Source organism: Gouania willdenowi, chromosome 6 (assembly GCF_900634775.1).
Source record: "Gouania willdenowi chromosome 6, fGouWil2.1, whole genome shotgun sequence".
Lineage (NCBI taxonomy): Eukaryota > Metazoa > Chordata > Actinopteri > Blenniiformes > Gobiesocidae > Gouania > Gouania willdenowi.
In genome coordinates this window covers 17,491,607-17,513,585 of record NC_041049.1, presented here as the reverse complement: position 1 = coordinate 17,513,585, position 21,979 = coordinate 17,491,607, and the positions used below count along the sequence as shown (strand labels likewise).

Sequence of the window (21,979 nt, the reverse complement as noted above, 5' to 3'; positions counted from 1 at the left end):
TAATATTTGACTAGGAATAGTTTATTAAAGGTGAGAAAACAGAACAAAAAGCCACAATCCATTGATTTAATTGCTTAAAAGCTATGTACATTATAAATAATCCCACTACATTACAACTGTTTGCTTGTTCTAACCTTGGGGATCTACATATTGAGATGTTACTGCCTGAACAGCTGGTCAGAGAGCAGAGGGGAGCATGTGAGGATGTCTCACACTGGAAACCATTACCGCAGTGAGTAAAACAGCAAGTGTATCAACACTCTAGTACAGTTGATGGGAAGAGGAGCCACTTAAAACCCTTGAATAACTCATAGCTGGGTAAAGGTGTGAGTGCTGAGACTGAGATCTGCTGTGTGGTTTGACATCAAGACAGAAGCGCTCCTCTGACGACTCCTGCGTATCAAGTTTCTTCAAAATAAAAGGCTCTCTGAGGAGGAAAACCCCGATTATCCAACCAGTAAAACCGTTCTGCATGGCACTCAAGTTTCAGTTCATTTGTGAGTGCTAACTGCCCTGCTGAGGCTCCTGATGTGAGGCTGCCGGGGTTAAGTGAGGAGCAGAGGACCACGGCGCCACAACGATCGCTGAGGTGGGAGCGCTCTGCACGCTGCACAACGACGTGGCCAACACCACCACGCTCTCCTCTGCCACCTCCTCGATGGTCACCCCTCCACCTGAGCCGGTGGCCTTCCTGGAGCAGTCCATGCAGATGTAGTCCTCGTTCTCGGCCATTTCACAAGAGACGCCCACGCAGATCTGGTGGAACCACTCATCACAGCCGCCATCGCATTGAACCCAGTCCACCTGAGCAGAGAGTGGAGATGCAGTCATTTCTTAAACCTAAGGCTGACCAAATAATCAATATTCCATTATGATTTTTCAATGATACATATGTTTTATTTGTTAAATAAAACAAACTCACAGGATTGAGGATATCTACAAAGAATAAAGCTTGGCACACACAACAAAAAACAATTATTAATACTAACTTTGAGTTGTTTAATGCACACACATGTAAACTCCTAACCTGCAGGCTAACACAAGGAAAGTTGTTGCTCGTGGTCTTGAAACATGGCAAGAGAAACGCAGCAAAACGCTTGGTAAAGAAGTGGCAAGTCAAATTCTCTTCTATGGGAACACTTTGGGTTTAATGATGAAGACCTAGAACATAGACACATCACGTGCAAGAAGTGTTTTGTTTTGTGCAAAATGAACATACTTGATTTTAGTGTTTGAAAGATTTTATCTATGTTTAAAGAATATATTTTACATTGTTTTGTACAAAAAATAAATAACTTTTTGGCTGACAAATAATTGTTTGAATAATCATTTCAATTATGACTAAAATTATCGTGATTATTTTTTCTATATTCGAGCAGCCCTACTTAAACCTATTAATTTAACATTAAACACCCACATTTGAAGATAAAAGCCCAATGCATGTTTGAACTTGTGCACATATACCATTGACCAGGTAAACCTAATGAAATTATCCTATTTTCTTGTCTGAGCAGCTCTTTCACAATCTCAGAACCAATCTGCGCCACAAGCACTCCTCAGCTCTGATTGGTCCGTGCCACGCACCTACAGCATATGGAATGTTGCCACTGGTTAACCCAGCAGTGTGAGTTCTGCACCATGTTGCTGTGGCCTGTTAATACGTTATGTGTAACTCTCCTTAAGGTGTTCTAGTGCTGTTGTCAGCTGTTGATATTCAATGACGTTGCATGATGTTCATTTAAGAAGTGTTCTTCATTAACTCCATCGTGTGCAAACAGCAGCACCGTAACTGTTTGAAGACATGAATTGGCTTCAACCAGTCACAACTGCCATAAGCAGGACAACGTCACAGCATGAGACATTTTATCTTTCTGATCTTTTTGGTTAAAAAAGGACTTTATCTTTTCTCTGTGGTCAAAAGACAATTGGAAGATGTATTTTATACATTAATAAAAAGATTAAAATTCATTCACAAAACAAAATACAAATATTGACTTCTACCGCTTGACCGGGTCAGGTACCTCTACCCTATTCTGGCCAAGGACCATGCCTTTGGAGGTGCTGATTCTCATCCCGGCCACTTCACACCTGGCTGGAAACCGATCTAGTGAGATCTTAAGGTCACAGCCTGATGGAGCTAACAAGATCATATCATCCGCACAAAGCGGTGACCTAATCCTGAGGTCACCTGAGGACCCCCTTGATCTCTTGCCTGCACCTCAAAGATCTGTCCAAAGTTTGAACAGAATCTGTAATAAAATGCAACCCTTGCGGGGTCAAACCTTGACACCAGTCGTACAGGGAATGGAGAACCCTTAGCAGGGGGTCCGGTATTCTCATAGTCCTGGAGAACGCCCCACAGGACTCCCCAGGGAACACGAATGAATACCTTCTTCAAGTCCACAAAGCACATGTGCACTGGTTGGGCAAACTACCATGCACCCTAAAGGACCCTGCTGAAAGAATAAGTTGGTCCACGGTTCCACAACCAGGACAAAAACCACATTCCTCCTCCTGGATCTGAGGTTCGACTATCCAGCGGATAGTCAAGTAGAATAGACCTCACCAGGGAGGCTGAGAAGTGTGATAGTGTGATCCTCTGTAGTTGGAACACACCCTTCGATCCCCCTTCTTATAAAGAGAGTTAAATGTAAGGATGTTGGCTTGTAAATGTTTACACGTGTACACTAGGGGTGGGAACCTCTGAGTACCTCACAATATGATATGCAATACAAAGCTCACGATACGATTATCTCAAAATATGACAATACTGCGACTGTCGATATATTGGTCATAAATCAATCTATGACATAACAAGAAAAAAAAGATTAAGTGAAAAAATACAATTTTTATTTTATATCTTTGAAAGACAATAAATTGAAAAAGTGTTCTATGAACAGTGACACTATTTTCGTGCAACATTTCTGTAAATAAGTGTCAACATACCAATGTAAACAAATAAGTATCTCCAATTGTGCTTTTTGTAAACAAAAAATAGGGTCTTTCTTACCAGTGACACCATTATAGTGCAATATTCCAGTAAACAATATATTGGTTCCTTTAACAGTGAAAAAAATTCTGTGAAGACGTACCTGCACATTTTAGTGAAAAAAGCAGAAAAAGTTTTGAAAATAATAAAATTAATCTTAAATCCAAAAGAATAAAAAAAATTAAAAAAAATCGATACTTAGTACAAGCATATCGATAATGGATTGTGCAAAAAAAATATCGTGATACATCACCATATCGTCACACTCCTAGTGTACACAGCATTCTAGTCGACTGACAAAAAACTAGTTTATTTTGTGTTTCAGTGACATAATAATGTATCAACAGTGCGTGTGGAAATACTTTCCATTAAAGAGTGACAAAGTTAAACGCAAACTGCTCAACTCAAAACTTTCAGGCTATAATTGAACCGGGCAGAACCTCATTAAAATGCAGCTGGAGGGTAGCACACAGGCTAATCAGACGGAGCAGCTCAGCAAGCTAATGTTAGCGTCTATTCTTTATTTTGTACCAATGTAATGATGTCAGAGAAGATAACTGACCTAACTGAAGAGATAAGGGTGTGAGGTGTGTGTGCGAGTGTTGTGTTTTTGTCCGTGCAAGAGCAAGCAAATGTGTACGACCGTATTTTATTGGAGGTGTTTGTGATGTAATACTACCTGCTAATGATTACATGGCTGCTACGTTTGTATCAAGTCAAAGCTTTACCTGGTATTCAGTAACAGGATAAACAACACTTCTCTCATTTTCCATTTCCTTTTTGAATTAAGATATGATACCTGAAAACTTTATTATTGAGAGCTGAAAATTAATTCTGATAACTGATTTATAGTTGTGGTTATAGTATATTTTATTGCTTTTTGTAAAGTTGCCATTGTTTAATGTGATTGTTCAATAATAATGCTTCTGCCTTTTGGACTGTTTTTTGTCCAAATATTTGCAAGCTTTAAACTTCAGAAATGCTTGGAAATGACACACATTGATTCCAGAGCTTATTGATTTGTCACTGAAGGTTTAGTTTGATGTTCAGCAGAATTCAGTTGCTCGTCTGTCTCACAGTGTGCACATCTCACTGGTATCTAAACTAATAACTAGTTATGCAGAGGATGTTTTCAGATAAAATGGTTTTAAACAATTGTAGCAGTGTTTCGGTTCATCATTAGACAACAATAACCTTGACAAACCGTATTACCATATACTAGAACCAATTAGAACAATCTTAGTTGACAATGTGTGCTTGACTTCTGTACAAACCCTAACACTGAGGGTTGCTCAAGTAAAAAGTGCATAAAATGTGTCTGGATCTCCATGAACTACATTCTTGGAAAATTCAACACAGACAAAATGGGTGGAGCAAGTTAAAGAAGATACAGTGTCACGTAGTCACCTGTATGACCGCTGTTAATCTCTAATCTGTACATCAGTTATTTATCATCACTGTCGTGTCATGTTTACAGCAGGACGACTGGCTAACAGAAACTTTCATGTCTCTACTTGGAAAAAGAAATGTTAAATGAATGTTATTACAGTCACACCCCCAGAGTGAGGAGTTACTACTCACCTTATCTTTACACGGCCTCTGGCAGTTCTTTGATGCACACACTGCGTTCTCGTCGTTGGAGTCCTCGGCCCCAGACCAATCGTATTTGGAGGGAATGTCTAGAATCTTCTTCTCCTTCCTCTTATCCAGCCCGTCCCAGACGGCCTCTGCTTTGGCTGCTGCCTTTTCTTTCCTCTTCCTCTCTTTCTCCTCCTTGGCGATGCGCTTTGCAAACTGCTTTATGTCGCGGCTCTTGTCTATGTTCAGTTTGAGCTTCTTTTTCTTGCTTTTGCTGCTGAGGCTGAGCTCCAGGCTGACCCTCTTCAGCTCCTTGGACTTGGCCTGTCGAATTTCTCCCAATGTGGAGGCTCCGCTGGCGGCTGCTACTGCCAATAACATATGATGGTGCTCAGCTCGTTCCAACTTTCGTTTCCTCTTCTTCTCTGAATCTTTCATTTTGATCTTCAGAGGCTTCTCCATTAAGGAGTCTTCAGGCTTTAAGCAAGAGGAGAAGTGAGATTAACCATCACATAATTCACATTTGGGTCTACACATCGAATGACCCTCCCCTACCTCCATGACCTGCAGAAATCTCTCCTCAGAGGGAGGATGCGTGGCCTGTAGGATCCTCCAGATGTGCTGCGTCTCATCCAGGGACACCTCCAGCAGGTCTCCCAACATCATCAGTTCCTCCAGCTGGGCCTTGGCCTGCGAGGACAACTCCAGCACTGGGGGCTCCAAGCTCCGAGGAACCAGGGGCGTCTTCCTGGGCTGCTTTCTGGGCGTACCTATATCTGAAAAGTAAATATTTGAAAGAACGAGTAAGGCTATATGAACGCGTAAAATCGCACAGTATTGATGAGTCATGTTAAAAATACATTACTTTGCACGCAGGACTTGGAGGCTGAGGAGTAGGCGTGTTCCGCGCAGAAGGAGGGCGGGGCAGACGGCCACATGTGACTGACCACCTCCTCAGATTTCACAGGAATTTCCTCGTCGCAGAACAAATAGGGCTTGACCTCCCCTTGGTCCTAATACCAGCCAAACAAACAACAAAGGAGATGATATAAAGCATGCAATTATATCAGTTAACAGAAATAAAATATGGAACAGATCAGCAAAGACATTTCATCAACAAGTTTGTAATATTACTAAGTTCAATAAATATCTAAATAGAAGCTTAAATCATTGCAGTAAGCATGAAGATTGAAATCTTTCAGCATTGTTTCATATACAAGAAAACTGAGGTTCTCACATACCTTTGCGTCATATCCGTAAGTCTCCCTGATGTCCTCGTCGGAGTCCGTCTCCTCGTCATCGTAGTCCATGGATTGGCGTGGGGACGTAGCTCTGCTGAAGCCAGATTGCTGGAATGTTTGGATGTGTCCCTAAAAATCAACCAAACGTCAATTTCTAAACCAATGTTTCCGTCTACATGTTTACAAGATTCACTGAGCCACTACACATTACAATATTGCATGGTGCGTGTACCCCTAGAGGTACACGATGGTACTACAGAGAGAGAGAAAGTGGACAATAAACAAACAAAACATTTAAAGCATGGGGTTTTATAATATTTATTTTTAGTTAAAATGATAATCATAATAACAATGATGAAAATGATCTTAATCAAAACATGAATTGAAAATACAAGAGTCAGTCTTGTTACCACACCAGACGTGAGATGACCGAAAATTAAAAAAACTATAGAAATAAATCTATTCAGGAGTCACTAAATACTGTTTCATTCCACTTATTTACTAAATGACATTCTTTAAAACATGTTATCACTCATTCATTCCATCATTTTGCTCTATAAATGTTTTTTCAGCGTATTCAGAGCAAAATGTTGTAGTCGGACAAAAGGAGGTACTTGGATTCAAAAATAAGAGAGAGGGGGTACTTGAGAATAACTGCTTTACATAGTAACTGATGTTATCAAGAAATGACAAACGCACAATGTTATAAATTGGTTGAATTTCTCTAATATTACAAAGTTCCTTCATCTGTTATTCTATTGCCAAAAAAAAGAAGAGGAGAAAAACTATTCAAGGAGCCAAAATGATGTTACAAATTTAAAAAAATCCATAGACAGGAAGCCCTACTTTTAACTATGCAGATACAGAACCAGGAAGCTTCCAAAATATTTCCCAAAAACAGGTGAATAAGTTTAACTATTGTGTAAAAAACTTTTCTATCTTATCGGTTAGTGCCCTCTGTTGGAGCCTTGAGCACTTACAGCCAAAAGACCATATTTTTGCTATTTCGAAGACAACTTCCACCCAAAGACACAGTTTTCAATCCCCCAATGTAATTTTATTTTCTAAAGCCTGCAGTACCTGGAGGTCGGGGTTTGCAGCAGCTTTCTGCAGCTCTGCGTTGATGATCTTCTCAGTTTTCTCCCTGGCTGCCTGCTCCACCATACGCTGGCTGAGGACGGACAGCTTAGCCAGGGCCGACGAGAGCTCGTCCGTGGCCAGAGCCTGACGTGCTCGGTCCTGTAGCAACAACCACTATCAGCAAAAAAAAAAAAAAAAGAAAGAACAACAAATCGGTATTTTGTACCCACCTGCCAGCTCATCACCCTTTCAGTCAAACACTGGAGAGCTTCCCCTTCTGGCAGACGCACCGGCAGCTTCTGCAGTGACACCAGCAGAGACAGAATAGTCTCCAGCCGCGGCCTCCTGGAGCGCTGACACAGCGGACACAGAAACTTGGACTCTTTGCTGTTGCTCTGGCAGCTCACGCCGACCTTCTTCTGCGATCCCGTCTTAGGGAGCGGGACACACGCTCCGTGGAACCAGTCTTTACACAGCTCACACTGCAACATGAAGCCGCTCGCCGTCTTCCGACAGAGGCAGAACTTAACCTCCTCAATGCGGTCTGCCATGGCCATCTTGGCTAAATTAGCAGCCCTCAGCGAGTGAATGGCCTCTACCTCCTTCTGCTCTTTGGCTTTGAAGGCAGCGACCACGGTAGACGGTTCTCGTACCTCCTCCAGGCTTTCCTCCAGGTCGCTCAGGATGTCGCGGTCAAAGCCACCACGTTCCTTCTCCATGAGCTCTTTGACGCGCTTCCGCTTGCTCTTGCTGTTACCGTACACACCGATGTCTGCACGGGGACTCAGGACCTAAAGACAGAGAAAGATCCTCAGAAGTTTGGTCTAAATTAAATAAAAACTGCAGACATATTCTTAGACAACACTATGATTAAATCGTCAACCAGGTGCATGGGAAATGATACTAAAGCAGATAGTGTTCATTTTGTTGAACAATATGTTTTTGTTTAAACTACATTTAAAAATGTAGTTCAAAAATACATAAACAAAGGAAAAGTGAGTAAAAGCATAAATTCAAACTAGACATAAATGCTCTTAAAGATTTGAATTAGCAACTAATTTAGTCCAAAATATTCAGAAATCAATGTTGCACGGAAACTCAAAATTTACAAACTCAGTTAAATATTTAAAGTAAAATACATTTTTGTTCACTAACTCAGCTGGTCAAAAATAAATAAATACTTAATGTCTCATGTTGGACTTTTCTTTTATTTTGAAAGAAACTTTTCTTTTGACAGGCATATATAGAATCTTGTTATAGAAAAGAATATATGTGTGTTTTCAACAGCTATTTTTGAAAAACTAAATTTGGATGGGTGAATTCTCAAAAAGAAAGTGGGTCGTGATTTAATGACCGTGGGGTGAAACCAGTTGAAAACATCTGGACTAAAATGAAATTTGAAAAAAATCTGATGGCCAAAGAAACTACAAATACCACTACTGACTACTTAAAGTACAGAAACTTGGGGGTAAAATTGTAATTTACGTTCAAATGTATCAAAAATAAAAAGAAACACTGGAGAGGCAAGAACATTTTTTGTATGAGGCTGTTTTGTCCTGTGAAAGGGAAGCTGCAACTATTTATGCTGCTATAAAAGTTCATGGGCGAAAGAAAAACAATTACACATCAGAGCTCAGACAAGGCAAGGGTAAACAAACAATAACATTTATTATAATATATGTGCCATGTACCTAATCCCTACGAACAGGTTTTGAAAGCTGGATTTTAAAAATGTATCAAATGTTAACTACATGATTAATATTATTAGTCAAACATGCATCTGATCTCGTGTCACATTTTTTGTTCGTTCTAAGCCGTGCTTGGAAATCTAAAAAGCATGGCATGTGATACTGAGTACTGTCGCCTAAAGGAAAATGCTTATAAACCATGTAAAGTGGAGTCAAGCAGGGACATACATAGTGTGCATGCACCCTTACTGAGCAAGATGAACATTTAATTATACATTTTAATTTACTAAAAGTGGCTGGGGAAAAAAAACTGTAAATGATTACCTTTAATAAAGTCATTGTGATTATGTATATTACTGTGTAGTTATGCATGAATATATATATACAGTATATACACATACAGTTTTATATAAGTGTTTTAGCAAGTGAGACACTAGCAAACAAATGTGTGAACATACTTGATGAATAAAAAACGGATTCTGATGAGGATGGTTGTGTTTTTAGGGGCCCACCTGGAGCAGTGTGTACGTGGAGTTCTTCTTGAGAAAGGTGCGAGCTGTCCTCTCCCTCCAGGCCCGAGCAGCAGCCACCTGAGATTCAACCTGGCCCAGTGGATCCAGTCTGACGGGGATGGAGCGACCTCGGGCCAGTAGGCTCTCCAGTTGCTCAAGGTAGGCGTAGCTGCCTCCGCTCTGGATGGCCTCCACCTTGGAGGTCCAGTCCTTGGCCTTCTGCAGGGCTTCTCTTAGAGCCAGAATATAAGGCAGGTAGGCAGGGATGTTCTTTGCTTCCAGCACGATGCTCTCAAGGGTCACCATGCTGTGACGAGGCCTGAGGACACAACGTGGGGGTCATTGTGGAGAAGTAAATGTCTGTTTGCACTGTTGCATTTTACATTTTAAATATATGCTTCTTAAGTAAATATTTGCATGCTTTTAATTTATTAAGATGTTATTGTTATTCGTGACACCATTCCAAGCTGCTACAATTTTGCTCTATGACTTTGTACAATGACAATAAAAAGCCATCTATCTATTGATATATTGAATTGCATCAGTGAGGGCTCACCTGGCCTGCAGACAGGCTCGAGCCTTGTCCTCCCACTTCTCTGAGACAGTGAGGATCTCCTGTAATTCAGCCATGGCTTTCTCCACCGCATGATGAGGAGCAAGACCAACACCAGAGTCTATCAGCCTCTTCATCAGCTCCAGAGTCACACGCTGCGGTTCAGCAAGGGTCAAACGCACCTGAGAGAAAATAAATATATTCCATACATTTTGTCAGTCTTATCTAGTTTCTGTACTTACAATGTTGACTGGAAAGATAGACAATATAACATGCATCAAAAATGTGCGATGTACTTATCTGTATAGGAATCTTACACATAGCGTTTCCTCTTGATATCTATTTCTATTTTTTTTTCCATTCTACTTACCCTATGTAAATACTTGCTGCTTTTTATCCTGCCATACAAGCCAATTCAATGTAATTTATTTCTTATCTGTACTGTTATGTTCAAGTTTGAATGACAATAAAGGAAGTCTAAGTTTAAGCCTTGACACTGTAACAACAATATACCAGTTTATTTTAGACATAAGTCCAAAAAAAAATAATTGAAGTTTAAAAAGGAATTATTAAACTATTAAAAAGTTAAAAACATTTTTCTGGTGGGAACATCAACATCATCTCTCGTAGCGCCATTTTCTGTCTTGTGAACTCCTTTCCTCTCCCTCTGAGCTCTGCATTCAAAGGCGCCTACACCTACATGTCGCCTATTATTTTGCTATCTGGCTTACAGTTGAAGCCCACTCACCCCCGTCGATCACTCAGACGTAACTTCCTCTTCCTCTCGACACGCAGCGATGACCGTTCTGGCTAGGTTAGTTGATGGTCTTATTTCACGATCGCAACATTATGAATAATCCACTCAGGTCCACACATGTCATGTGTTAGTATGTGGTGGTGTGAGCTGCTGGATACTTCACAATATCACTCTATAGCGCCATAATCTCACTCGTCCCTGCTTCTCCCTCCTTAGCTACGGTAGCATCAGTGGCTAATCTCTCATCTAAAGGTGTACTGCTGCCACCTTTAGGGCACCAGTTGGTCACTACATCACATTACAGCTTAGATATTGATGAGGGACCTCTGCCAGGGTGTTTTCTAGTAATCTCTGTGAAAAAACGCAAATGACGAGTTTTAAATTTGAAATGACGAGTTATTTCGTCAATGGCACCGAGTGAGTTAAGTGTCGTTCGTTACCCTAACCCTTCGTTAGCCTAAACCCTAATGCCACTAGATCCCTCCACCTTGCCCAAAAAATGCCAACATAGCTCCAAAGGAGTCACAATTTAATTTAACTTAATGACATCCTTCATGACACTTTATTCATGCTAATGACAGATAATGACAGCGTAATGTCAGCCATATGTATAAAACTTCAAGTAAAGTGTTCCCAAAAGTTTCATCAAAAAACTTTAATGATGAAATATTTATCAATCCGTTTTTCCAACCCGCTTGCTCTTTTCGGGGTCACAGGGAAAAGAAAATGTGACATTTGTTTTACATTCAACGAAAATTAAAAAGGAATAATAATTCCCCACATTTTACATTTTACGAAATTATTAAACTTAAGATTTTAAAAGACAATGCCAAAAAGCCCTTAAACTAAAACTGAAATATACAAAGAATAACAAAAAAAAAGTGCAGTATATCTATTACACCTGCAAAAGCAAACAAGCAAAAAACACTTATAACTTTAAAGACCAATATCTATGGTCCCACTGTGCAGAAATACAAACCCAACACTAAATCTCATAAAAAATAGGAAACACCGTATGTTTTCCATGCTCACCTCATCAAGCCAGCGGGCCTGCTGGAGCTCCTGTTTGAGTCTGGGCAGCTGTGGCAGTTCTACATCCAGCCCACTGCCCAGGTCCAACAGCGCCTGTAGCTTAGAGGAATCAGGCATTTCGTCTGATAGCGCTAGCTGGGCTCGCTCATGGAAGTCTTCCACATTTTCAAGTAGTTCCTGATGAAACCGGAGGTGGCCAGTTTAGAGAAAACCCTGGTAAAGCTTATTTGATTCAAGCTGGGTTCTGTGTTTTTACAGGGCAGACTTACTTTAACTTGTCTTGCCTGGCTGATGATGCAGGGCAGCTTAAAGAGCTGGTCCACAAACGCCTTGAGCTCATCTACAGTCAGTTTAGTGCGGTTACGACTGTTCTCAGAACGCAGGCGACTGCTGGAAAACGCACACAAAAAGCTTCTGAATTTAAATAAATCTATAGCACGAGTAATGTTTCCAAATGCAATATTTTGTATTTTACTTGCAGATTTTTCATACCATTAAGTTAAGGCTATTGTGTGTATGTCTTCATTTTGTGCTAACCTGTGCCTCTGCTTGCGACTGAGCAGCAGCTGAGCTACGGATGAACATGTCTCAGCCTCTTTGACCATCTCCCTTAGGTGACGAAACAGCGTGTTCTCGGGGTACTTCCTGTCCTCCGCATCTTCTAGTAAAACTTTGAGCTCAATCAAATCTAAGAGAAAGAAATGCAAAAATTATTATGTGTAACTGCCACGTGTGGGAGAACTTAAGTGCAAACCTTTTTTGCTTTTCTGGTCAGCGTCCAAAGCTTCTGTGACTCTTTTTGCCCAGGTGTCAAAAGACTGTGCTCGTGTTTTGACACCATACAGCATAGAAGGGAACTCCTCCAAATCATAGCGATATCTGAAAGTACACCATGCAGAAGTGTGGGCGTGGTTAGAGGTGCAATAAATTAACAAAAAATGTAGATGACCTATTTCGGAAATACCTTTCACACCACTGACTGAGTAACTTACTCATTATCCAACATCACATTGTGCTTAAGTTCTCACCTGAGGCATTTGTTGCCAGGAGGACAGTCGCACAGATGTGCGGTGTGATGGAGACAAACCAGGCGATCGGGGCTGCAGGAGCACGTCAACGCAGACAGGAAACAGGTGGTCTTGCAATTGTAGCACTGCCGCTCATCATCTGGAAGGAGCTCAAACACCTCCTGCTCTGATGAAAGCACCCCCTATAAATAGAATGAATAGAAGAAATTACATTACCATTAAAAACTATATCACAGGCCAACATTTGGTGTTATGACTAAAAGCCCTGAAGGCATCCGGTAGATCACTAATCTCTTACTTTGTGGTGTCAAATAAGGGTTCTATTTAATTTCGGAGAAACGATTGAAGCGCACAAGAACAGGTGTTATTGATAATGGCCAAAAGTAATTAAACATTTACCTTCAGTAAATTCTTAATGCTCCAATAGAGATCTGAGCATTAGAATTGAGACGTCCCCCTTAATCTTGGGGTCAGGACCCCATTTGGGGTCGTGAAACAGTGAGAGGGGGTCACCAGATGTCTTCAAGAAACTAATTTCAGCCCATTTTTGCATATTTTTACCCTTTTTCTGCAACTACAGGAAAACTTGTCATACTTTAACATCATTTTTTATTGCCATATTTTTGCTCCTTTAAATACATTTTTGCTCCATTACTCCCATTTCTGCTACTTCGCCATCAAATTTTCTGCTATTTTTTTCCACGGATCATTAGTTTACCATTTCTTGGACAGCTCGTCTCAGTTTGGTCTCCTCCTCCATCATTTCTCCCAGTTCTTTAAAGACGGCTGCTGCCAGTTCAACGTCGAGGCTGTCTGGGTCCGCAGCCATCTTACACAGAAGCTCTTCATGGGAGAAGACGCAGTAGCGATGAAGCCGCCGGTAATGGGCAACGCACTGACGGCCTATTGGTAACTGTGGGGCGCGTGTGTGGAATTTAGCAAAAGCTTCAATATAAAATGATAGATCTGAATCTATTCATTAATAAACAGGTGTGCTTTCCTCACCCAGTCGGCCGTGCAGAAGTTAACTGCTTCAGCAAAGTTGTATCCTTGGTTGAAGCCGCTGTGATACGCGCGAGGAAAGGTCACAACGAACTCCCCTGCACACTGATTGGTCCGGTAGACCTAAGAGAACAAGCATGTGTATAATCATACATGACACTTCTTATCAGTTGGTATGTATGTATGTATGTATGTATGTATGTATGTATGTATGTATGTATATATATATATGAGTGGTTTCCTCACTGGGACGCCGTGCTCCATGAGGATGTTGGGATTCATGATTGTGACGAGCTGATGAAGAAGGTCTGGCTGGGAATCAAACAGCTCAGGAGCCAACTTTTTCATTACAGCCTCCAACTTTTCAGCAGCAGAGGCTGGCACGCCATACCAAGTCTTAGGTTCACCCCTACAGATCAGAGGTAAGAAGCGATTAAGATGTTTTAAATATGTATTATTTTCAGTTTATTTCTATTCATTACAATATTCAGGGGGTCGCACCAGTGCAGGAAGTTGATAGAGTAACTCCAGTGGTCCTCGATGTGCCAGCAGAACGAGGAGAAGCACATGCCTACATAAAGCCAAGGCACCTTCATGCCTGAGATGTCTACGTTGATGTGGGTGAGTACGGACTGTTCCAGCACGGGCATGTTGTTCAGGTTCCAGCCTGAGCTAGCGTAATCCTAACGGAAGAACAAGAAGGTCATTGTTTTTTAGTGTAAATTACATTCAACGTTTGTACCTTAAAGCAATAATAAATAAATAAATAAAACTAAAAAAGTGACATAAAAATGTCATTACATGGTATAGAAATGTTGAAATACAAAACTTAATTTGTAAATAAATGTACAGCCAACTGAATTTAGATTAAAGTTTATACTTTGTGTGAACATTTTGAAATTTCAATGGTTTCTATTCAGTATGAAAATGTTTACAGGGCTTCAAAAAAGCAAAATCATCTTTGATCAAAACCAACAACTTCCAAACATGTTCACGCTTCATGTTGCCACAGGAGGAAACTGCTCCACCTGCACAATTATAAACTCACTCTCATTGGTTGAATAAAACTCACTTCTACATGACCTCTTTTCATCCTTCTCCACAATGAGCGTTTGTATCATGAAAATCTGAACAATTCACAGAAATAAAGCGTGAAATTCTCCTTACCTCCTCATCTCCCAGCAGCCTCCTCTTCCCATCTCTGACAGGAAACCCACTGCCGACATCTTTCGAGCTGATGTCTGCACCGTACTCCACGATCACATCCTCCTCGATGCTGCTAACCAGACGCCAGAACTCTTTTTCCACCAGCTCTGTTGGGACCATCTATAAGCAAAACGCAACAACAAATAATGAGCATGAAGCCCAGTCTTGCCTCTGGCTGCCTAGTTACACACATGGTAGGTTGTTTTTTTTACACACATGAACAGGCATGTTGAAATAGTCCGACTTGAAGTGGTCGGCCATCTCTCCGAAGCTCTGTAACGTGTACTCCCTCACGGCCTGCTCAAAGCCAAACGCCTCTCTGGGTTTACTGCACTCCTGCAGGGAAACAGTAACTCATGTTTAAAATACATATAACTCAAACATATAACGAACATCTCATTTTCAAACTCCATCAAGGTATTGATACCCTGAGGCCACAGACCGAATTTGGTTATCCTATCTTAAACAGTTTCTGAGAAAAGCTGTCCCCTTTAACTCGGACGCACGGACAGACAGAGTTCAAACCTATATCCCCCTTCCACATTAGTGGCGGGGGGATAATAAAGCATAGAAGCTGCTCTTCATCAAGAACCTAAATACACTTTGTGTTTTTATAAGAGAACATATTTAATTTGTATCTTTCAACAGCCTATTCAGTCATAGGCCTGTACTGAAGTTATACATATTTTGTATTTTATTATATTATTTTGTGAATTGTTGGGATGTCAGTGCCAAATAAATACTTTAACATCTTAAAATGATTTATTTTTCAAAGCAATAACATTAAATTATGCAATTGCAATACCTTGATTTTATTGAGGTTAGTCCACACTCAGAGCCATATTTTTATTTTTATTTCGATGAATCACTACATTTAATAATTAAACTTGTATAACCTAAAATAAAACACTAGTTTTGGTCATGAAACAGGAAATATGTGAAACCCGATTGAACATAAAAAAATCAAGAGTGGCAATTTTCCTCAAATGTTGCCCTGAGTGAATAAATGAAAGACATTCAAGAATTTGAAAGTGTGAAGTTCTACCTCAGCAACACATTTGGGGCACCTCCAGTCTCCCTTTGGCACGTCCTGCAGTGGTGGTATCAGACAGAAGGTGTGGTAGCTGTCGTCACAGCCGTCACACAGTAGCAACCTGTCCTCCTCATCGCCTCGGCCACACGCCAGGCACAGATACAGGTCAATCTGCACATTTGAGGGAAGAAAAAGCATTACAAACAAATGTAAATACAGTCATCATACCTCATTCATGTGAATGACAGGAATATCCACAAGGATGCCTAATTTAATAAAAAGGTCCTCACAAAATTAAACTCAAGGGTCTCCTTTCTGGGTTGCATCTTAATAGCGAAGGCCTGAGCTTTGAGGTGGCGCTGCTTTTTGCTGAAACCATCATCTGAAAATGAAAAATGAGAGAAGAAGTGAACACATTATGGTTTCCTTCCCTATATAAAAATATCAAACAAATAAAAATTTTAAAAATCAAGAAAGAAAAAGACACACACCAGCTGCTACAATTTCCAAGTTGACCAGCTTGGGAGTTGTTTCAAAGATTTTGAGGCCCTTGGGGTCCTTGTTTTCCCTCTGAAGAGACAAAAACACACAGTGAGCCCATTCAAGGGTCAAAAGCGTAAATATTCCTCAGGTAGGTCCAAAATCTAACAAGCTCCTGAGGAGGATGTTAACATTGAAAAGGTTAACAACTTTTAAAAATTGTTTTGTTTTTTTTCTCTTGGTTGGTATTCACCTCTGACTTTATTCTTCTGGAGCGTCTTTCGGGGAGGAGATGATCTTTGTCTTGGGCGACATTTCCTTCTCCGTCTTTCTCCTTCTCGTCGTCATCTTGTTCCTCCTCATCCACAGTTTCTTCACCGACTCCCTCATCCACCTCTTCCCCGTCGGTGCCCTCCTCGTACAGACGCTGGAGGCCCTTATTGGTGGAATTCAGACAGACACACATAACATGATTTAAATAGTTTGACACAGTGTACATCTTTACATCCTAAAAATGTGCTAAACATTCATTTGCATGTATCACCGCTTCAAGTCAGTGTGTACCAGGTGTAGTTAACATACAAAAAAAGCTCAAACTTTCCGTACTTACAGTCAAAGTGGCGCCAGACTGGAAGAGCTCATAGGGATAAAGAATTCTCTCATAGTGTGAGCGCAGAAGTGATCCAGTGCCTTTCCCCTGAGGGAAGCCCATCCGATTGGCCACCTTAGACCATCGTTTCTCTTTACAAACCGTCTCAAAGCCACCTTCAGATGACACAATCTGAGAAATTCACAACATTTGAAAATAAGTCCTAAATAATAAAAGCATTCATAAAAATATCAAATCAATACGGACCGAGTACTCAACTGAATTTCTAGGGAAAAAAAGACTTATTCAAGGACCTCTTGTAACCAAATAAAACAAAATCCATTGCATACATTAACAACATTGACACACACACATATGTGGTTTTACCTTGCTGAGTTGATAGAGATTCAAGATTTTTCTCTCCACATGAGGGAATCGAATCTTGGATCCCTGCAGCTCCCAGAACTTTGCTATTTGATCCAAAAAGTTCAGCTTAACTCGCGTCAGTGCCTAGAAAAAAACAAAAAAAAAGACACAATCAGCCACCTGAAGCGTGTTTCAAGGACTACAAGCCTCTCATCCTCAAATACATACATGTTATAACAATATAAAGTGGCAGTGAAATGGAAAAGACACATTTCTAAAGTACTGGAAAGTGACTGTGAATCCAATTCTCCTCCTGTTTCATTGCAACCATAACATTTGAAACACATTTACTTTGGTGTCCTTTCATTAGAAGTGGCTATATTTAGATTGATTGATCTCAAGCTTTATTGCTGGAGCCTTTGTAAGTATTAGAGGACCACATTTATTCTGGTTTGCTCCGGTGTGTCATTATTTATGGATGCATGAAACATTCCCAAGGAGATGAAGAGGGTGAATGCTGCGGTTTTTGTTTTTTAAAAACATGGCGGCATCTTAAGTTAAAATAAAATAAAAAAAAACCTCCAAAAACCTGCCTGAAGCAGTGCCAGCAGTATGATAGGTGTTACTTTATGTGAAAGGAGGAATTTACAGTAGCATTTTTACCTCACTTGACATGAAGTCCAACCTTAGTAACAAGTCAGTCTTAGTATTCCAAATCACTAAGTGACTAGTGTCTACAGATACATGAGACAATGCCCAAACTTGTATGGTAACACTCCCCCACCTTGTTGCTGTGGAGTTAGTGATAGGCCTCAGCGCTTTGCAGATTATAGCTTCCTGTGCTGTCTGTAACAACTGTAAATTACTAAAGTAGCGAAATTATTTGGCGTGCAATCTTTAAGGAGACAATGTTCACTATCTAAGTGGAATTCCATGGCAAAATATAATAATGCCAAGTTCAAAAAGGTACAATTAAAAAAAACAAAACAAATATTTTAAGATTGTGTCCAAAAAAAAAAAAATTAGCCTGTGGCATTACCAGATAAACTCAAATAAATCAAAAGGTCACACAAGCCACAAATAAGATGAATAAAGCTAAATCATACAACAAACATGGTGTAAACTATGGAAGCTGATTAGGGCCAATTTTGATGGGAGATTTTTGGGGAAATTCAAGAATAAATTCGAAATGTTGAGATTGAACTTGAAATTTTGAGAATGAAGTTGACATTTAATGTCAAGATAAAAGTCAAAATATAAATAATATTGTGATAAAAGTCAAAGGTTTGCTAAAAAAGTCAAATCTACAGAAACTGACAAGGTCCAATTCACCATATGACAACAAACAGCAGATCGTGGCCGTCTACAAAATGCTGTGTACCGATGAATGCGTGAAACTATATTTTTAAGTTGGGTTTAATAATGAAGAGACTATTTCTTTTTTTTAGCTCATAAACACGGCATTGTAATCTCTTTAAGGACTTTGAAGAGATAAAAAACATCATCTGTTCAGAAGGAAAAACCAGTGAAGTTTGGAAAAGGCGGAGCATTCAGTCCCGTCTGTGGCTATTGAGGAGCTACGGAAACAGACTGGGGTCAGTTTTGATGTAGACTGCTTCCGTAGATTTGACTTTATTATACAACTTTCCACTTTTATCACAAAATTGTATTTTGTGTTCATTTTCGAAATGTCAACTTTAATCTCAACATTTCGACTTTATTCTCGATTTGCCCAAAACTATTTTCTCCATCAAAATTGGCCCTAATTCACTTCCGTAGTAAACAACTCTCCCCAAATCCCTAAATTGTCCTTTTGCTGACTCACCTCAAGTTCATTGAGTCTCTGCACTCTGGGTGTGAAGCGGAAGTTGCGAACATCACAGGCAAACGGAGGTTGCCAGTCCTGACAAAACAATAACATTTTCTTGAAACATCAACAATTACTCGTACATTGATAAATAAACATCACCAGGATATCCGTTACTATCACACAAGTGTGAGGAGGATTTGTGTTATTGAATTATCTGTACAATTTACAACGTAGTAAAAGCTCACAGGGCAACAAAGTTACATTATACAAGCAGCGTTACAGAGTCAGACATCCGTGTTATTTAATGACATGAAATGCAGTGCAACAGGCCTGGAATGAAGCCCAATGTCGCATAATCCTGACTGACCACTTTAGAACAGCCATGGGAACACAAAACTAGATCAACGCTTGTATTTGGCTAATTTTTTCCCCAGAGTCTAATGTGAGCATTACAAAAACAAAACAAAAAAAAAAGAAAGAGAAAGTGTGAAACGATATTAGGCCAGATTTGACCTCTATTAAGAGTAAGATTCAGAAGGCCCAAAGTAAACCAATGGTATATCGGCACAAAACCAACCATGTGATATTGGTGAGTTTTACCTCAGGAGGTCTGATCTTGCAGATTCCGGTTTTCTCTGCGATGGGTCGTATTTTGTTAATGAATCCTAAAGGATCCGAGAAATCCTCCCAACTAGGCTCAAACACCGGACACTCGGGAGGAGGGACAAACTCAGCAAACGCAGACATCACGGGCAGTATCCAGTGAAAAAGTCTTTAAAGTACAAGTTAAGGTTAAAAATTCTACTGTTATAAGCAGTCATTTGGGATCTCGTCAGCCAAACAGTCGCATCACGGTTGAGACGTGGTTGAGGAAGTGATGGCAGATACAGGAGAAGCAAGGTGGTGGTGGTGGATATCCCCTCCCATCATCCGTAAACACACGGCCACGACCAGGCTCCCCTACCTGGGACGGAGAGAAGTGTCGCTCCCAACCGCCACCATCCCCCTGACTTTAGTTTGAAATCAACAACAGGCTTGGTGCCAAAATCGAGAAGTTAACCAAACAAAACAATACAGGCCGTGATGTTATGTTACACAAGCTAACGCTGTTGCCTTTCCGTACGTGTGCAGCGCGTCATGTTGCATGTCGAACAAAGTTACCCGCGGTCAGCTCATAGTCATCATTAACGTCTCCAAAACGTCCCAGGCTTCTTTAAAATCCTGCCGTGTCCGCAGAGCGATGTTAAAACCCAGCCAGTGATCAAGGAACCATGACTGTCTCCATTCATTACAGCCACTGGGAAAGCTAGCATAAAGCTATAGCAGTTTAGCTGCCACTGCTCATGGCGCAGCTAACATTAGCAAAAAGTCACCGGGGAAGGTTAATCTGCCTTGAATAAAGGCAATTGAATGAAGTCACATTGATCCAGAGTAATGCCTTTTCTGTTTTGTTTAGCTGGAGATGACGTTCTGTGTTGTTTGACGTCGACTTTAAGTTGTAGCCGTGTCAGCTAACGCGCTATTTACGACTAGCAAAGCGATGATAGTTGTCACGGTGGCTTCAGGGACACTCGGAAATAGTAACACCAAAGTATTTCGTCCTTTACTGATTCATATAGTTTCAGGGCAATGTCTTATGACGAGATTGGCAATTTCATTGGCAGTGGTGATAACAAAAATATGATTGTCTGATCCGAGGGCCACATTATCAATGTTCATGGCAGCATTTAGCATTTGTATTTTAATTTTTTAATTATGCACTGGGCGGGGACTCAGCTGGAAATTAGCAGCAAAGGCTAAAGCTGTTCCTTTTAATGTAAAATGAATTGTCCACGAAATAATTAACTAAACTACACCAAACTAAACTCATTAACATAGAAAGAACAAAGAGCTTCTGTATGATTTTGTTGTAGTTTTGTGTAATTTTCCATCATTTTGCTTTTGTTTAATATTAATTTGGTATGTTTTTGTTTTCATTTTGTCTTTTTAGAGTCATTTTATGTGTTTTGCAGTTTTTGCGAGTCATTTTGTATAGTTTTGTCATTTTGTATACCTTCCTGTTCATCTTTTGTGTTTAAGTTGTCATTTTGAAGTTATTCTGTGGAGTTTTACTGTTTTGTGTGTTATGTCATTTTGTGTGTGTATATATATATATATAATTTTTTATTTTTTAATGTATTTATTTTTGTCATTTTGTGTTCAACATGTGTGTGTTGCCGTTTTGTGTATTTTTCTGAAGTTGTGAGTTTTTCGGAGTCACTTGTGTATATTGAGTCATTTTTTGCGTTTACTTTTCTGGGGCCACACACCGCCAGCTGCCCATGACTGATATAGTGTATACTGTATATACGTATATATACACTATACCAGTAATGGTAACATATATGTTTGCTCCCAAGATGAGGTGTGGTTAAGGTTTTTATGAAGAGAAACAATTAAATTACCAAAGGAAAACACTCACATGTGGTGTTTAAATGTGAATATCCAAAGAATAACATATTACACAACAATACAAGTCATGTGGTTCATTCATGCTTTGTGGTTCGTTTGTGTTTTGTGAGTCATACTTGCTTTTTAATGCTTTGTTCATGTGGTTCATTCTAATCCTCCTAACCATACTTATATTATATAGTTGACAGTATATACTCATTTTGTTTGTAGTGCATAGTACAGAGTGTCATTTGGAACACAGCTCAGAACACAGAACAATATATGCTATGCTAATTACCAACTCAATACTTACTATACTTCTACATTCACTATTCTCTCACTCCAACCTACTCGCCATAGTTTGCACAGTCCACAGGTGATAGTTTTTATAGGAGGGGCGGAGCCAACAGTGGTGGTTTGTGACGCAGGAAGCCACCAAAAGGTCTCAAACCTCCATTCTCATGCTAGATTTTTAATGAGTTTCCTTAATGGAAGAAACTACAAAGACTAAAGACACACGCACTAGCTGGTGGACAATGTGGTAAATCATGACATCATTTTCAAAAGCTTGCTTTAAAATCCTTGCCTTTGTTGTAGAGATGTTC

The 21,979-nt window shown here is 40.1% G+C and overlaps 1 protein-coding gene across 2 annotated transcripts; it reads right to left on the bottom strand.

Annotated features, from left to right (window-relative positions):
- On the bottom strand, positions 1-20,539 carry kdm5a (lysine demethylase 5A). Of its 2 annotated transcripts, XM_028449453.1 has the most exons (28): positions 19,545-20,539; positions 18,960-19,037; positions 17,156-17,278; positions 16,790-16,960; positions 16,433-16,615; positions 16,191-16,269; positions 15,990-16,081; positions 15,712-15,870; positions 14,883-15,002; positions 14,628-14,786; positions 13,962-14,143; positions 13,707-13,869; positions 13,464-13,583; positions 13,177-13,371; positions 12,459-12,640; positions 12,185-12,309; positions 11,968-12,118; positions 11,700-11,820; positions 11,431-11,607; positions 9,645-9,823; positions 9,089-9,407; positions 7,119-7,679; positions 6,889-7,047; positions 5,809-5,937; positions 5,433-5,580; positions 5,123-5,343; positions 4,571-5,044; positions 1-804 (listed from the first exon to the last, which is right to left on the bottom strand). In XM_028449453.1, exons 1-28 carry the CDS (start codon positions 19,689-19,691, stop codon positions 505-507), a joined length of 5,217 nt encoding a protein of 1,738 aa, XP_028305254.1. In that variant the 5' UTR covers positions 19,692-20,539; the 3' UTR covers positions 1-504. The 2 variants fall into 2 exon arrangements, with proteins under 2 accessions (XP_028305254.1, XP_028305255.1); XM_028449454.1 differs by lacking the exon at positions 13,177-13,371.
- Between the last annotated feature and the right edge of the window lie 1,440 nt (positions 20,540-21,979).

What these genes read in the sequence shown, in the direction of transcription:
- kdm5a (XM_028449453.1), bottom strand. Translation starts at nt 19,691, where the DNA reads ATGTCTGCGTTTGCTGAGTTTGTCCCTCCTCCCGAGTGTCCGGTGTTT. An exon ending in ATCTCTATCAACTCAGCAAG is followed by an intron (nt 16,961 to 17,155) that starts GTAAAACCACAT and finishes TGAATTTCTCAG; the next exon opens with ATTGTGTCATCTGAAGGTGG. An exon ending in TCATGGAGCACGGCGTCCCA is followed by an intron (nt 13,584 to 13,706) that starts GTGAGGAAACCA and finishes TTGTTCTCTTAG; the next exon opens with GTCTACCGGACCAATCAGTG.